The sequence below is a fragment of the Nannobrachium achirus genome, assembly GCF_963921795.1.
Source record: "Nannobrachium achirus genome assembly, chromosome: 9".
Lineage (NCBI taxonomy): Eukaryota > Metazoa > Chordata > Actinopteri > Myctophiformes > Myctophidae > Nannobrachium > Nannobrachium achirus.
The window spans coordinates 56490029-56508927 of record NC_137818.1 but is presented as its reverse complement, the minus strand read 5'-3'; the positions used below and the strand labels follow the sequence as shown (position 1 = coordinate 56508927).

Below are 18899 nucleotides of genomic sequence, written 5' to 3'. Positions count from 1 at the left end.
AAGACCCTGGACGTACAACTTCACCCATTTTACATCTTCATAATAAGGCCTCACTAATGTTCATTATTACCCGTCGGCTTGGTTGAATTTTGTGCCGTATCCAACATGTAAACAAACACAACCTGTCATTTACAACTAAACATTGTACTCAAGAATGTTTAAAAAAATATTTGAAGCGAGAAATAGATGATGCAGTAACAGAAAATGTTATCTTGAAGCTATTCTTTCAATTATTTTGCCAACTGGAAGTTAGAGGTGCTGCCATAGTTTTGTACCTTTTGTTTTTTATGTTTCTATGCAAATATGTCTTCCCTGTGTATTTTTGGTTTCTTCTCTGAGTCAAAAGGCCCTAGCCTCGGAAACCCAGGCTTTTATTCTGGCGATTGGAAGAAAAATAAAAGCCTGGCTAGACCATGGTCTTTCTTTTAAAAAGCCTAAACAGTTCCTCTTCCGTCCATTTGGACAGTTTGTTTGAGGCACGGTGTTACCAGCTGGGATCAGAAGAATCTGCTTAACATTCTATCAGAGTACAGCAAGGTAATGTCTTGACAAATTATTGGTAGCCTACTCTACTCCACCTTGACCAACACCTCCGACCCCACTGTTGGAAAGACAAAACTACTACTCAAGTTGGTCTTGACAGCATGAGAGCTAATGGTTCTGATTAGATCGCCTCCTGACTGTAACATGTGCTTAGACTGCCATCCTGTGGAATAAATTGACACTGCACTAATATGACAACTGAATTCATAGCACTTATCTGTATAATTCTGTTCTTATTTTCTCCTTTCTCAACTATTATAAAAGCTTTTAATATTGGACAGGTGTGCAGTGTGCTCTGTTAACTGAATAATGTATTCAGCTGGACATTCCTTTCTTGTGTCCTGACTAGCACACTCATTTTGCTACCTTCAAAAGGGAAGATATGTTCCACAATTATATAATAGGTCAGACTAACAAGTCCTTTGTTCATCAGTCGATTATACAATTCAATGATACAAAAAGACACAGAATAAAAAATCTGAAATTCGGTGCGTGATACCACACTGAACTACGCATAATCAAGTGAATACTGGAAATGTGGCGTAATGGCATGGAATTCTACACAAGAGAAGGCAATTATTTCAACATAGGATGCTGCATTCAAGTTCAGGAGAGTTTGGACAAGGTAATTCTCTTGAATGCTGCCTTCAGGTATGGCTTGGAAAGAGGGGATTTGCATTTCTTTCACCATAGTAAAAACTGCATTCATGGTCTGGAAAGGGCACTTTTTACAGACAAATAAAAGCGTGATGTGTATCGTATCGCCATTAAATGTATTGTTACACCCCTACAAAATAGGCATAATTTACCGTTTGTAGAGTATATGGGCGTAACTAATTTTTACGGTCTATGTACGAGACCAGGAGCAGAGAATGGAGACATGCAGGCCAAGGCAGTGGTCAGATGTGAACCTGTGTCCTTGTGCCTCTTGGACCACGTGGCCTGTCTGAGACATCCACAACCAGGTTTGTCCCATTGAAAGTGTTGCTGGAAGAAGTAATCTTCTGTTTTAACTTGCGATTAATATGATTTTCTTTTTTTTAAGATGTGTTTTTTGGGCTTTTATGCCTTTATTTTATAGGACAATAGACTGACAGGAAATGGGGGGACAGATGGGGAGTGACATGCGGCAAGGGTCGTCCGGATCAGGAATCGAACCGGCGACGCGGTCAGGCATCAATGCCTACTGTATGTGGCAATGCCTATGTGGTATGCGCCTGGACCATTAGGCCAGTGGGTGCCCGCAAATAATACAATTTTCATGTGAAAACTAAATCCTCATCATTCCCGACTTGTAAAACCACACAAATAGCAAACCTTTGCAGGACAATATTGAGAGACACAAACGGTCATTTTAGTTAAGATATTATTTATTGACTTCCCAGATGTCGAGTCATATTGCAGAAGAAATGTGGTGTGCTGGAAACATCCATCAACCACCACTTTATCATGTCGCTACTTCAGCACAGGGTTCCCACACATTTTTACCAATGAATTTCCAAAGCTTTTCCAGAATATTTAAACAAATTTCCAGGACTATAACAATCATTCAGCGCAATAACAAGTCTCTTACTCCTATGTGCATTGTCCAAATACAGGCAGAGTAGCAAAAATAAAGCATGCACTCCGCAAACGAACCGTGGCGTGCATGCGGATCGTGCACGATGGACACACACGTGCCCACATCAAAAGGTAAGAAAATCGATGCAGGGAACCCTCGAAATCGATTTATGGTGGCAGTAAATGAGTTAACAAAATCAATAACCAAAACAATGCTTAGACATTTTTTCCAGGACCTTCCAGGACCCTTGATCAATTCCAAAACTTTTCCAGCACTGGAAAACATTTTTTTTAACTTAAAATTATTTCCAGGAATGTCATGACCGTGGGAACCCTGTCCGCAAACATTACTGATGAATTTCAGTTATAAGTTAGAGGGCATTGTATTTGATTGGTAAATTAAACTATTACACAACACAAACAATGCTATATTCGCTATATTCCGTACAACAAAGTATAATAATAAGTTATTGGAAGAATGGGTCTACAGTTTTCCATCTGTTCTCAACCCCAGCCCAGAGGACAATCTTCTATTCTACAGCTAGTTCACTGCCTTCATCTGGTGTCCCTGGTCTAACTTACTCCCAGATTTGGCAGCAAGTCAGACGCACTCCGTGTCCCCAGGACCAGAGTGTAGTGATGTTGCCACGGCCCTCCATAGACACCCCAACATCACACATACTGTACAACGCCCCTCAGGAAGAATGTCAAACATGCCGCATAGGTTCTGCTTTCTTGGGACAAGAGCTGGGTCTGAACTCTGAATGAGGGAAAGGCTCATGAAAAAAGACATACGTAGGTGTCCTGGTAAAGAAGTGAGTCTCCAGAGCCTGACCGTACAGAGACAAGGTTGGGGGAGGTGTTTATCTGCAGTCGTTGGTACCAGATTTCCTCTTCGCTGCCAGGAGGTGTTTGGGTTTGAGGTTGAAGATGAGTCGGTCACCTTTCTTCCATGTTCATGCCTTTCTGCTGGGACTTCATCATCTTCTTCACCTTCCTTGCCATCTGAGAAATCAAAACAAGTCGTCAAGCCTCCACTGCCTCTCAACACGGAATCAGGGATTACTTAAAAGAGACGAACGCCGCCCACGTTGCGTTTGATTTGAACCACTTTAACCATGATTTTATGCTTTGACTATTGAAAACTAGACCAGGTCACCTGGTTCTGCCAGACCCGCAATGAAAATCAGAATGCAAGGAAGGGGGGGGGGGGGGGGGGGGGGTGGATCAATCTTAGTCTGGCCTCTCTCCTTTGACCTGTCCGGCAAGCGTGACGCTGGCAGGAGTGCAAGACTCCAGCTGGTATAGCTCGTGGGATCCTTAAGGCACGCAAACCTCCCCACCACAATAAGGTGTTGATCCATGGGGAAGGGGGGGGGGGGGTGATAGACAGACAGAGGACAGAGACAGTCCTCAGCACTGCCAGAGACACAGTCCCCCCCCCTGTAGTCTGAAGGACTCTTTTAAATTCATTAGTGACAGGCTTGTTTACCAGATCTGAATCATGCAACTTAAGGAAGTATTCCTTAGTGGATGTGAAAGCCATTAGAGCCTGCACAGGGCTATTGACGAAACAAAGGTTGCGCTCATCAGGAGAGCCTGTATTGTTAACAAATTTAAGCGGAACTCTGACAGAGTTGGGGCGGAACATTTTCAACACTTAATAGCAAGAGCTTGTAGATCGGCTGTTTTCACTAGTATGGCACTGAACTAACACATGAACACACAGGATTGTATAGGCTGAGCAGCTGGAAATGTTTCTGAGCTTGTAGATGGGCTGAGGAATTTATAGTGTCAGCAGCTCGTCAGCCAACTCAACTCAGCTGGTCCTGTACAGGTGACGGCACTCAAGGCAATCAGCCGAGCAAGGGAAGGGAGGGGCAGATGAGCAGTCAGAGGCAAACACAGGCACACTGAGGAAAAGAGGGACCGACCGACCGACCGACAGACCGACAAAGCCTTTTGTAGGCCGACCCCCTGGGTCTGGCAAATAGCAGATATACAAGCTTATAGCGCGGCACCGAGTGCCGCGCTGCGAGCTTGTAGATCTGCCATCAGCAATCCATCACCACATCAGAGATCTGCAGGGCCTCCTGGTGCTGTACCTTAATGAGCACATTCTGCAAAGCAACGTCACAGCGGGCTCATGTACCAGTCCAAAACCACTGATAGATTACATTGCAAGATTTTGGTTTTGTAATACCAACCAACAACAATAGCTGCTTAGAACGCACTTTTCAAATCCGGTTAAAACTTCCAAGACCACAATCAAATGTATATATCAATAAACCAAAACCAGCCAAAACAGCTGGCACATGACAACGTCTAACTGAATCTTTCATATTTAAATTGATTTGTTGAATACAGCAGATGGGACCATTTGCCTTTTCAATCTGGCAGATTAAAAAAAAAGAATAATAATAACTCCACCAGGGGCCATATGTATCAATGGTGAGCGGATAAGGACTATGAGGAACTATCTACACAAATATCACCATGTATGAAAGGGAAACTTGACATCAGATGGTGAATGAACAAGTATAATAGTCTTTGTTCCGAGTTAAATAAAAATGTAATAGCAACATTCACGTTCCTACTTTTTGGTGTATTCGACTTGAGGCACATTTCGCTGACTTGGAAATACATTGCATTCTGCACAGCTTGATTGCAGAGCCCGTGGGAAAAAGTGAGTATAGGTCTCAGATAGTGGTAAAGGGTTATACATCAGGCTTCAGCGTGGTGCATGGTTTATCATCATAGACCATACACACTTACACGGTTTATCATTTTATATGCAGACTTTTAGGCAGTGAGTTTTGGTCCAATAAAATTGGCTTGGATAGCAACATTCATCCATTTTAATTGGAGTCTTCTACTCAAGGAGGACAAATATGAATGCATTACTTTATCACCAATTATAGTTGAATGAATTAAGATATTCCTCATAGGTTCAATGCACTTTCCTTGCTGGTGCAAATAATTACGAATGAAATGGGCCGATATGTCCATCAAAGAAAATCCCTGGATGTTGGTAACGATGCCAATGACAGCCGTTTGCACAGGAACCCAGAAAGAAACCCAGGATTCTGTGCAAACGTTCATACATGTGGCCCCAGGTATTCCAGTTTGTTTCATGGTTCTAGCACCAGCAGCTTGTTTACATGAGCTGAAAATCTAAATTCACAGAAAAAAGCCACAAACCAACAAACTAAAAAGTCGTGCACCTCAATTAATGGCCATTTAAATTTCAAGTCAACTGGATCCAAAATAAGTGTAATTTTGCACGTTGCAACACTAGAGAAGGGGAGAGGACCGTAGTGTGTGTATTCTGACCTGTAGTGTAGCACACAGTAACGACTGCAGATCGTTGAACTGGATTCTGTCTGAGGTGCTCTGAATGTGGGACTGGAGAGAGAGAGAGAGAGAGAGAGAGAGAGAGAGAGAGAGAGAGGAGAGAGAGAGAGAGAGAGAGAGAGAGAGAGAGAGAGAGAGAGAGAGAGAGAGAGAGAGAGAGAGAGAGAGAGAGAGAGAGAGAGAGAGAGAGAGAGAAGAAAGAGAGAGAGAGAGAGAGAGAGAGAGAGAGAGAGAGAGGGGACAGGATGTTAACATCGTTAAGACATGAAATGGTGTCACAGCACAGATGCTCAAATGCTACCACGACAGCAGCAGAGGGAGGATTTCTTCGGAGGGAGAGCCAGGACAGAGCTGCTGCCATCGTTCAGGAGTAAGATCTGATTTTAAATGTGTGTATTCGACATCGACTCAAGGCACAGTTCACAGACATCCATGCATCATTGCATTTTTGTCATTTGCATTGCAATCCGCACAGCTTGCTGGCTAGTGCCGTAGGAAGAACTGCGTACTGTATAGGTCTCAGATAAAGTGGTAAAGGGTTATACATCAGGCTTCAGCGTGGTGCATGGTTTATCATCACAGACCAGACACACGGTTTGTTTGTATCATTATAATGATGTTCAAGTGAGCATTTGATGTTGTACTTTCACTTATTTAATTATTTTTAACTTTTTTGAAAATAGCCGTCCACAGTAGAAGCTCATGACATACTGTTCCATTTCTTCTATTATTGAAGATTTTTGAAAAAAGAATTAATTAATTTCTTCCATATTGCCGGCCCAACCACTCTCTCGATTTCCATCTGTTGAGTCCTTTCCCTCCCCTCTTACCTCCATCTGTAGGACCTGCTGCAGTCTCTCCATGATGACCAGGGCGGTCTTCTGGACAGCAGGGTAACAATCCTTGGTGCTTGTCTTGACAATCTCCATCAGAGCCTCATAGGCTGCTGAGTGCAGGTTGTTCTGGTGGCCGTCAGGCCTGCAACACACAAACATCAGTGTCAGGCCAACTGACTAAAGTTCAAGAAGCCCAGGACGTTGATTTTAATGCATTATAATTTAACTTTGTACGTTTGGGGAAATGGTCGGCAGTAGGCCTATTATCAAGTACATCTTGAGTCATTGTCAACGAGCAAGGCATGCCAGACCACCTCCAATATCTTAATATGAACTTTTAGGAGCAAAGCAAGCGGTGCATGCTTAACAACCCAACAATCAAAGGATTTGCTTCATGAGGTTCAAACAGACAAGCTCTTCCCCTCCATTCTTTTATGGATTTAATAAAGAGACAAGTGTGTCACAATGCCAACCACTAGCGTAATTTGTTTGGTTATTTTAATAACTTCATAGTTGACGTGTCACCTGCAACAGAAGCCAGGTTCAAAAAGCACAAATACTTTGAAGGCCAAATTTGCGCATGCTTTGCCGACTTGCCCAAGTGCTATCGCATTGTCAATTACATTCATCCAGTGTGCCGAATTTCATATTTAATGCCCCAAGCTTGCTGTAGAACGTAGTGTGTAAGTCTCAGATACAATGGTAAGAGTTATACATCAGCTTTCAGCGTGGTGCATGGTTTATCATCACAGACCAGACACACTTACACGGTTTGTTAGCATTACTACAGCGTGATCATTTTATGTAACATTTTAATTTTATTTTTATACGTGCTCCATTTAAGTTAAGACATACATATATACATTTCATATTTTATCTATTATTTTTGGTGAGTCAGAAAATAACTGTAGATATGAACTAAATAAACACTTTTTTTTGCAGACACTATTGCCAAACAGAGTGTCTCCTCTGTAATACTCGTCTGGTTTGTAATGAAAAAAATACATTTTTAATACCACCTTGGGTGAAATCAATTTTGCGACAAAACTATTCATCAAATCCATACAAGTCATAGCAAGGTCAAAGTATGGATTGTTTGGAGGAGGTACATTTGCAGACACTCTGTATGACACTTTTATTAGGTAAATCAACACTTATGTATTTGTTTTTTAAAACAAAGGTTTAAGGCCGTTTTTTATTCATAAGAGAAGTGTTTGGTCTCACAAACTGTTTCACAATACAAACTACCATCCTATTGTATTGTTGGGCACCGGGAGACATCAAAGAGTTTGACGAGTTGGCACGTCGTCGGCATCCCAGTAACAAGAGTAACAGTGTCATGATTTCTGGAAAGAGATGTTGAGCTCTGCTGTACTGGAATGATGGCAGAAAGCCCAGCAATTTCGATAGATAGATGGCACTCCATTAAAGAATTATGTTTTGTTTTATTCCTCTATGTTTTTTTATTTTGGGTGACCTGCCCCTTTAAAGCATGACGTTAACAGGAATGGTTGAGAAAACAGGAAAAAGGTTTGTTTTTGTATGGGAGTTTGTCTGACCCGTCTGTCTGACCTGTCTGGTCTCTAGCAGTTTCTGTAAGATGATTTCGAAGGAGGAAGACAGGAAGTACGTGGCTGGCTCTTCCTGGTCCTCAGCTGCGTCCGTGGCCTCGTAGGAGAACACCTGGAGGAGGAAAACAACAATTCATTCCATTGCATTATGTATACTGTAGCTTCCAGCCAAAACTTCTTACATTTCAGCATGCATGCTCCCATCAGTGCAGAGCAATGGTTTCTGTTCTCAGCGGAACCATGTGCTCCCTGTACAAGAAGGGACCTACTCCTGCATTTCCTTATTTTAATTTCAAAACTGTTGGTTGTTTTGCTGTAAATCTTTAACAATTCTGTAATGCACGATGCATTAAATAATGTGTTATGGTTGCGTAACTAACAGATTCAAATTCCTTGCATCGGCAAACTCACTTCAAAGTTCAAGTCAGTCAAGTCTTGTGAATGCTAGGTAATTTTTGGGCTTTTTATGCCTTTAATGGATGGGACAGTAGGCTGACAGGAAATGGGGGGAGAGATGGGGAGTGACACGCGGCAAAGGCCGTCCGGATCGAGAATCGAACCGGCGACGCCGTCAGGCATCAATGCCTATGTGGCAATGCCTATGTGGTATGTGCCTGGACCAGTAAGCCAGAGGGATTACTTACTTAGTGATTACTTATTTGGTCTTCAATGTGCTTCTATAGTTAGCCGGCAGTCAACTGAACATAAGATTCATCATAGTTTCAAATATGCCATGACTGTGGGTCTACAACTTAACACACTCATGCAACATGTACCTGTGACATGAGATTAAGAAGGAATGACATATTTAGTTTTTCTTCAGTCTTTCTGAGCTGTATTGAAGGTTTTTCATCTTCCATGTGTTTCTAAGTTAAAATACCTCAGAATAATCAAGTCCATTTCATAGAACTTTAAAGATATTTTTATACTCTGATGGTAACCTGCACACTTAAGACAAGGTATTAAGACAATACATTTCACACAAGCATTGAAGCGTTGGTGTAAACTGTAAACATCTAAAAACTGTCTTGGTCTCAGATAATCGTTAAGTTATACATCACAATTTCAGCATTTGGTGCATGATTTATCATCATAGACCAGACAACTCACCATCATTACAAGCTTTTCGTTTATAACAAAACTTACAAGGTACTGACCACCTTGTGGTTTCTGTGAGGTATGGAATGTTTGTTATCTCAGCATAAAAAATAAAAAATAAAGCGACCGGAAGTTTTTATTCCGATTACTTTTAGCCCCTGTTGAACAGGAAAGGCTTTCGTTAACATCGGTTGTCTCACACTACAACAGCAGCTGTAACTTCACGACTACAAGCCCAGCAAAGCAAGGGTGTTGTTGAATATTCAATAATTTGATCTCCATAGTGAAAAAAGCTGTCTTTTTGGATTAGGAATGCGACAAAAACAAAAATATATCCATGAATCCAAGTCTCCATGGGGTTTGTAATCGATAGAAAAGAAGTTATTTTTGGGGTAAACTACTCCTTTAACCACTCACATGAAAGGTAGAAAAAGGAGAGAGGGGTAGAGTTTGTGTGTTTTAATTTAACTTACGTCCAGCTTGGGGAAGTGGTGAGGATTTGGCTGAGTCTGTCATGGTAGTTCTGCTGTATGAATTTGACTTTGTGCATGTAGAAGCGTCGAATGCGATGGACCAGGTAATGTTTGTGCACCACTGTGGGAGTCTTCCGCTGCGTTTTAGATATAGTCAAGTCCATGAAATCCTGTATGGAGGAAGGAGAGCAGCATTAGATGGGTGACAATGATGCTTGTTGCTGCCCCGGTGAACAACTATGCAGTAGCATAACAGCAGCTACCACTTTATGTCATGGTCAGATGATTTACATTTAATCTCGAAAGGAGTTTACATCTGTAATTTCCAGTTTTCCAACATTTTGCAAGCATAGGAGTGAGCTCATAACTGCTGTTGGCATATAATATACCAAAATGTTATTGGTATTGCCTGGTTATTGGTTATGCTCTTTTTAATTATCTTTGCTCTTTTTTGCACTCCTTTCTTTAAATCATTTCACGTTTTGATGTCATTATTCTGCTACTGTTATCTATCTATGCTGTTGCATTGTCTGTAGGAAGTACCCGTAAAAAAGATGTAATAATAAAGTATAACCTTGATAACTAACTAGTCATAAGTGGACAAAAAACAGACAGCTGTGACACCCACAATTGGTGTAATAACTTCATTTTTAATCGTAGTATGTAGGCCTATACCAATACTGAAACGCAGTTGGAACACAATTTTGAAAACTGAGTATCACAATTAAATGTTTGCAGTTAGCATGCCACAGGATCTTTATTGATGTGTGTTTGTGTATGTGTGTGGCTATTATATACACAAGATAATTCAACATCAATACCCGATCGGGGATTTAAACCATAGCTACACTCCATTACCAGTTTAACACAGCCAAAGGCCACTGTTCCCACTCAGTCTGTAAATATTCATTAGACAGCATGGCATGCTACACAATACTTTGAAGTTACACTTAGTTTAGCACTGTTGGTGCAGAAAGAGAATTACTGTCTAACGTTCTATTCTGTGAAATGTCGTGCCTGGTGTCTGTTTTCCACAGTAATGAACTGCTACCAGCTAGCCTGGGGCCAGCCTATATACTAATGCAGCTAACTAACACATGTTTTAACATGTGTGGGGATGATGTCTAGCTGTAGCTAGGCTAGCTAGCAGCTACCACAACACGTGTCTGTGTCTCAGCTGAGCTCTGACAACTCACATGCATCTCTAAACCACATACAAACTGTTTATATTACAAAACCAAGGCAGCGGTATCACCTCCGACGGGTTCTGAGACGCCAAATTGAGTGAAAAACGTACCTTTGCGGTGGGAACCACCATAATCTTCTTGAAGTTATAAAGTGCCATGTTGATCTGCTGACCGCACTGGGGAGAAGGAAGGAATGCTGCTCTGACCGGAACACAGAGGAGCTGAGGGAGGGAGCGGGTTGTAAGCATAGGGTTGTAAGACTGTCCCTGCACTGCCTCCTGGTGGAAATGTGTGGAACACATATAGTTTGGAAAATATAGAAAATAGCAGATCTACAAGCTCACAATACCTCACATCGCGAAGCATTGAGAGCTTGTAGATCTGCTATTTTCAAATGACCGAAATGGATACAGGGCTGAAGTGGTAATGTTATGGTTTTGTAATAATAATCATAATCTAATCTACAAAGTAGCCTAACTAGTAACTAAAGTAAAACCAAAAAAGTAGAGGAGTAAAAAAAAAAAAAAAAAAAAAAAGCATTAAAGTAATATCTGTCTCTGAGATATTACAAAAGTAAAAATGGGAAATATTCAAGCAAATTACAAATTCCTCAAAAATTGTAATAAGTACAGTACTGTTATGACCCCATCATAAAATCAAAATGTAATACATGTAGGCGGCCTACTTTGAAAGTGGTTTCAGCGCCGTTGCTCGGTGGTTGCTATGGTGGTTACTATGTAGACCGTCACGCGCAGAACACGCACCCGAGCGGACCAATGAGCGTGACGCGCGACAGCGCGTGCCAGCCGCGCGCACGCTGATTGGCTCTGCGCCGCCACGCCGGGCGTACATAAACCCGTGGTCAAAACAGAACGCGCAGTTGAGCGGACAGAGCGGCGGCGGCGCGCCAGCAGCAGGCAGCAGCTGATCAACGACAATAGTATCACCATGACACCCTATCTATCGGACATCAACAACATAATATGTCGAGATCAACAACATAATGTCACTGTCGGCAGTGTCGGGGTAGAAACCTCATATCCCCAAGTTTCACATTTTGAGTTTTTTTCTTTCTTTTGCAAAGTAGCCTATAGCCTAACACCCTGCTTCATCACACAAGACTGTCGCACAAAAGTTGTGAAAACAGCAGATCTACACTTTTTTTCACTAGTTCAAATCATTTTTAAAATGATAAATACAAAACGAACGGTTTTGGACTTGGTTTCAACCCCACAACAACGATGTCGTCGACGTGCTCCGGCCTCCGACCGTCAACTTGAACTTGTCTGGAAGGGATGGATGATGCAACGGCTTGTCTTTCCAGCAGAGGGCCCTCCAAGCGTAGGAATCAACCGACGTTGACCACTAGAACCTTGAAATTCACTTTTGGACACAACATGCAGGTAAATAGTTTTATTTGTTTGTGTTGTTGTTAGGAATTCGGCACAATAATTACGTTTTATGGTTTCTGTGTGTGTGGTGCTTGTGTGTTTAGTGTTTACATTTCATACAAGTAGCCTAATTTAGCCTCGGAGGCCAGTCAGGCCACAAAGCACCATCGATTTTTCACTGTTGATCGTTAATTTGCAATCGTCTGGGAGCCGGTTTTGATCGTGTCATATTTAACTGTTAAATTAGCTTAGTTTAGCTAGTAGCAAGCAGTTGCTGCCTTGTTTTGTTGCTTAACAACAAACGTTATTATTTTAAACAACATTTAATTAGGCTAATAAATGTTACTGTCAGTGAATAATATGTATCCAATATGAACGTAATACTTTCAAAAAGTCGAAGCAGCAGGCCGTTGCTCGGTTGCTATGGTTACCGCACCTGTGCATGTTTTTGAACTTGGGCCGGTCGGCTTGGACCAATGAGAGCGACGCATGACGCGGTGACGTCACATCGGTGGAGGTTCGGAAAACTTCGGGTAAACGGTTACGTCACAGCAGTGAAGGTTCGGTAAAACTCGGGTCACGTTCGGTCATGTTCGGCTTTAAACCGATCTGTGCTTTAAACCGCAGCGTCTCTCTCCCGGTGTTGCCATGTCCGCTTATTATAAGCGACGTTGGACTTGTTTTTCTGTAAAGTTTGTAAATTATTGTTACTTGTTTCGTTGTGAGCTTGTGTAGATTGCATTTTATTTTCAAGGTGTTAGCGTTTCAGTGGGCCGTTGCATGGTTATGCTATGTGCAGTAGCCTACGTCATTTCATGTGGCCTGTAGTCGCTTGTTTTCCTGTACCCGGTTGCTTATTTCTCCAGCAAAATCTGGCAACAACACTGAGAACACGATAGCCGCGTAATGAAGGGAAATATGGATGTGCTCGTTAGTTTAATCCACTGGTTCTCAAACTATGTCATGTCAAGGACCCCCAAATTGACCATTTTTCGCCCGCGGACCCCTATTTGAAAATATATGACAGGGACCCCTATAAGAGAAGACCTTTACAGCTCTAGCAGTGATTCTAAACTATTTTAATTTCATGGACCTCCAGTTTGACATGCATTAGGCTACAGACGGACCCCCATTTAATGGTAACCGTATTTCTCTAAATAGCCTAACCAAGTAAATTTACTTAAAGGAGTAGTTCACCCCCAAAATGACTTTTTTTCTATTGATTACTCTCGCCATGGAGACTTGAGTTCATGAATATGTTTGTCCATGCATGCTTATTTATTGAAATGGCTAAAACGCTAGTCCTTTCTGGTTCTCCAGTGAAGTGGTGTAAAGTAACTAAGTACATTTACTCAAGTACTGTACTTAAGTACACTTTTGAAGTATTTGTACTTTACTTGAGTGTTTCCAATTTCCAATTCTTTAACTTCTACTCCATCTGGGAAAACTTTAGTTACTAGTTACTTTTTGGATGTAAGTTATAATATTTTAAAACACACATTAACACTTTAGCCATGTTTTATAGCAAGGTTGTTTGAAAAATCTACAGCGTTGTGAGCTTGTAGATCTGCTATTTTCAAACATTTTGTACTTTTAATTTTGGTACTTTTAAGTACATTTTGATACCAATACTTTCATAATTGTACTCAAGTACATTTTGAATTCTGGACTTTTACTTGTAACAGAGTACTTCTACATAACAGTATTGATACTTTTACTTAAGTAAAGTATGTGAGTACTTTTTCCACCACTGCTCTCTCGTTCCTAACTATCATTTATCTGGGGACCCCCTAGAACTCCCTAAAGGACCCATGGGGGTCCCCGGTCCCCACTTCGAGAACCAATGAAGTATGGAAAGAAGGGAAAAGTTTCTACTTGTTTGACCAGTGGAGGACGCTAAAGTTCTGTAAGTATTGCAAAATGTATGACTTTCAGTTCATTTTATTTTTAAGTATCATGTTAGAAAAATGCTAATAAAAGTTGTGCTGTTAGACTTTTTAGTTGTTTAAGATCTTATTAATGGTTGGTTGTTGGACATGGTTAAATAAGTTTGAGATGGTATAGATCTTATTAACAGTTGTTTTTTTGTTTGACATGGTTAATGTGTTGTTGAGGCTAGATTGATAATAATAATAATACATTTTTATTAATGCATGATTACATTTTTAACAACCGTTTTCGTGTTGTACGTTTTAATATTTTATGTACTGTATGTCTTGTAATCTGTACCTAAGTAATTAATGTTTCACTTTTATCTGTATGTGCTGGTGCTATACTGTCATTTATATTATATTTATATACAGTATGATACAATGTCAGCTTCACTGTATTGTTTTCATATGCATGTTTTATCCAGGGAACCTCGACGACACCTGAGTGTGTGGAAGAGTAGATGGCCCTCCTCTCGACATTCAAGGACTGTCGCGGTTCCCTCCTCGACATTCAGGGAAACGCGACGACACCTGAGTGTGTGATAGAGCTGAAGGGCCTCCTCACGACATCCAAGGAACCTCGCCGACACCTGCCCTTTTGTCAACATCCAGCATATTTCATTGTGTTTGGCGCTTGGTGCTTGTAGCTTGATAACAAGGTAAGTGGGAATTAATCTCTTCTTATGTAGCTGTGATCTAGGTAAGGTACAGTATGATACAATGTCCACTTCACTGTATTGTTTTCATATGCATGTTTTATCCAGGGAACCTCGACGACACCTGAGTGTGTGGAAGAGTAGATGGCCCTCCTCTCGACATTCAAGGACTGTCGCGGTTCCCTCCTCGACATTCAGGGAAACGCGACGACACCTGAGTGTGTGATAGAGCTGAAGGGCCTCCTCACGACATCCAAGGAACCTCGCCGACACCTGCCCTTTTGTCAACATCCAGCATATTTCATTGTGTTTGGCGCTTGGTGCTTGTAGCTTGATAACAAGGTAAGTGGGACCTAATCTCTCCTTATGTAGGTGTGATCTAGGTAAGGTACAGTATGAAACAATGTCCACTTAATTGTATTGTTTTCAAATGCATATTTGATTGTGTGTTGTGCTTGCTGTTTTTAATGTGTTTTCTTGCAATCATTTCATTTTGTGACTTGTGTGTAATTTTACAGGCAGAACCTGAAATAGAGAAGAAGGGAGGCTGAATGATGGAAGAGGAGTATTGACATTTTGACGAGAACTTGAATATGGCGAGAAGTCAAGGTATTAGTTCGATCTGAAGGCATTGAGAACATTTCACTCCATCAGACAAGGTAAGCTAAAAGCTGATGTCTGACATGTTCCCAAGGCCAAAGTTAATTTCAGACGAAAATTTGTATAATGCCTCCTTCTAGCTTGATAACAAGGTAAGTGGGAATTAATCTCTTCTTATGTAGCTGTGATCTAGGTAAGGTACAGTATGATACAATGTCCACTTCACTGTATTGTTTTCATAGGCATGTTTTATCCAGGGAACCTCGACGACACCTGAGTGTGTGGAAGAGTAGATGGCCCTCCTCTCGACATTCAAGGACTGTCGTGGTTCCCTCCTCGACATTCAGGGAAACGCGACAACACCTGAGTGTGTGATAGAGCTGAAGGGCCTCCTCACGACATCCAAGGAACCTCGCCGACACCTGCCCTTTTGTCAACATCCAGCATATTTCATTGTGTTTGGCGCTTGGTGCTTGTAGCTTGATAACAAGGTAAGTGGGACCTAATCTCTCCTTATGTAGGTGTGATCTAGGTAAGGTACAGTATGAAACAATGTCCACTTAATTGTATTGTTTTCAAATGCATATTTGATTGTGTGTTGTGCTTGCTGTTTTTAATGTGTTTTCTTACAATCATTTCATTTTGTGACTTGTGTGTCATTTTACAGGCAGAACCTGAAATAGAGAAGAAGGGAGGCTGAATGATGGAAGAGGAGTATTGACATTTTGACGAGAACTTGAATATGGCGAGAAGTCGAGGTATTAGTTTGATCTGAAGGCATTGAGAACATTTCACTCCATTAGATAAGGTAAGCTAAAAGCTGATGTCTGACATGTTCCCAAGGCCAAAGTTAATTTCAGACGAAAATTTGTATAATGCCTCCTTCTAGCTTGATAACAAGGTAAGTGGGAATTAATCTCTTCTTATGTAGCTGTGATCTAGGTAAGGTACAGTATGATACAATGTCCACTTCACTGTATTGTTTTCATATGCATGTTTTATCCAGGGAACCTCGACGACACCTGAGTGTGTGGAAGAGTAGATGGCCCTCCTCTCGACATTCAAGGACTGTCGCGGTTCCCTCCTCGACATTCAGGGAAACGCGACGACACCTGAGTGTGTGATAGAGCTGAAGGGCCTCCTCACGACATCCAAGGAACCTCGCCGACACCTGCCCTTTTGTCAACATCCAGCATATTTCATTGTGTTTGGCGCTTGGTGCTTGTAGCTTGATAACAAGGTAAGTGGGACCTAATCTCTCCTTATGTAGGTGTGATCTAGGTAAGGTACAGTATGAAACAATGTCCACTTAATTGTATTGTTTTCAAATGCATATTTGATTGTGTGTTGTGCTTGCTGTTTTTAATGTGTTTTCTTGCAATCATTTCATTTTGTGACTTGTGTGTCATTTTACAGGCAGAACCTGAAATAGAGAAGAAGGGAGGCTGAATGATGGAAGAGGAGTATTGACATTTTGACGAGAACTTGAATATGGCGAGAAGTCAAGGTATTAGTTCGATCTGAAGGCATTGAGAACATTTCACTCCATCAGACAAGGTAAGCTAAAAGCTGATGTCTGACATGTTCCCAAGGCCAAAGTTAATTTCAGACGAAAATTTGTATAATGCCTCCTTCTAGCTTGATAACAAGGTAAGTGGGAATTAATCTCTTCTTATGTAGCTGTGATCTAGGTAAGGTACAGTATGATACAATGTCCACTTCACTGTATTGTTTTCATAGGCATGTTTTATCCAGGGAACCTCGACGACACCTGAGTGTGTGGAAGAGTAGATGGCCCTCCTCTCGACATTCAAGGACTGTCGTGGTTCCCTCCTCGACATTCAGGGAAACGCGACAACACCTGAGTGTGTGATAGAGCTGAAGGGCCTCCTCACGACATCCAAGGAACCTCGCCGACACCTGCCCTTTTGTCAACATCCAGCATATTTCATTGTGTTTGGCGCTTGGTGCTTGTAGCTTGATAACAAGGTAAGTGGGACCTAATCTCTCCTTATGTAGGTGTGATCTAGGTAAGGTACAGTATGAAACAATGTCCACTTAATTGTATTGTTTTCAAATGCATATTTGATTGTGTGTTGTGCTTGCTGTTTTTAATGTGTTTTCTTACAATCATTTCATTTTGTGACTTGTGTGTCATTTTACAGGCAGAACCTGAAATAGAGAAGAAGGGAGGCTGAATGATGGAAGAGGAGTATTGACATTTTGACGAGAACTTGAATATGGCGAGAAGTCGAGGTATTAGTTCGATCTGAAGGCATTGAGAACATTTCACTCCATCAGACAAGGTAAGCTAAAAGCTGATGTCTGACATGTTCCCAAGGCCAAAGTTAATTTCAGACGAAAATTTGTATAATGCCTCCTTCTAGCTTGATAACAAGGTAAGTGGGAATTAATCTCTTCTTATGTAGCTGTGATCTAGGTAAGGTCCAGTATGATACAATGTCCACTTCACTGTATTGTTTTCATATGCATGTTTTATCCAGGGAACCTCGACGACACCTGAGTGTGTGGAAGAGTAGATGGCCCTCCTCTCGACATTCAAGGACTGTCGCGGTTCCCTCCTCAACATTCAGGGAAACGCGACGACACCTGAGTGTGTGATAGAGCTGAAGGGCCTCCTCACGACATCCAAGGAACCTCGCCGACACCTGCCCTTTTGTCAACATCCAGCATATTTCATTGTGTTTGGCGCTTGGTGCTTGTAGCTTGATAACAAGGTAAGTGGGACCTAATCTCTCCTTATGTAGGTGTGATCTAGGTAACGTACAGTATGAAACAATGTCCACTTAATTGTATTGTTTTCAAATGCATATTTGATTGTGTGTTGTGCTTGCTGTTTTTAATGTGTTTTCTTACAATCATTTCATTTTGTGACTTGTGTGTCATTTTACAGGCAGAACCTGAAATAGAGAAGAAGGGAGGCTGAATGATGGAAGAGGAGTATTGACATTTTGACGAGAACTTGAATATGGCGAGAAGTCGAGGTATTAGTTCGATCTGAAGGCATTGAGAACATTTCACTCCATCAGACAAGGTAAGCTAAAAGCTGATGTCTGACATGTTCCCAAGGCCAAAGTTAATTTCAGACGAAAATTTGTATAATGCCTCCTTCTAGCTTGATAACAAGGTAAGTGGGAATTAATCTCTTCTTATGTAGCTGTGATCTAGGTAAGGTACAGTATGATACAATGTCCACTTCACTGTATTGTTTTCATATGCATGTTTTATCCAGGGAACCTCGACGACACCTGACTGTGTGGAAGAGTAGATGGCCCTCCTCTCGACATTCAAGGACTGTCGCGGTTCCCTCCTCGACATTCAGGGAAACGCGACGACACCTGAGTGTGTGATAGAGCTGAAGGGCCTCCTCACGACATCCAAGGAACCTCGCCGACACCTGCCCTTTTGTCAACATCCAGCATATTTCATTGTGTTTGGCGCTTGGTGCTTGTAGCTTGATAACAAGGTAAGTGGGAATTAATCTCTTCTTATGTAGCTGTGATCTAGGTAAGGTACAGTATGATACAATGTCCACTTCACTGTATTGTTTTCATATGCATGTTTTATCCAGGGAACCTCGACGACACCTGAGTGTGTGGAAGAGTAGATGGCCCTCCTTTCGACATTCAAGGACTGTCACGGTTCCCTCCTCGACATTCAGGGAAACGCGACGACACC

The 18899-nt window shown here is 41.6% G+C and overlaps 1 protein-coding gene across 2 annotated transcripts; it reads right to left on the bottom strand.

The window, feature by feature from the left end:
• Positions 1-2056: 2056 nt before the first annotated feature.
• LOC308291904 (GTP-binding protein 4-like) lies at positions 2057-10789 on the bottom strand. 2 transcript variants are annotated; one of them, XM_080734046.1, is made up of 6 exons: positions 10733-10789; positions 9436-9605; positions 7853-7976; positions 6288-6435; positions 5437-5508; positions 2057-3108 (listed from the first exon to the last, which is right to left on the bottom strand). In XM_080734046.1, exons 1-3 carry the CDS (start codon positions 10778-10780, stop codon positions 7877-7879), a joined length of 318 nt encoding a protein of 105 aa, XP_080590172.1. In that variant the 5' UTR covers positions 10781-10789; the 3' UTR covers positions 2057-3108; positions 5437-5508; positions 6288-6435; positions 7853-7876. The 2 variants fall into 2 exon arrangements, with proteins under 2 accessions (XP_080590172.1, XP_080590171.1); XM_080734045.1 differs by having other exon boundaries at positions 7866-7976.
• Positions 10790-18899: the final 8110 nt, after the last annotated feature.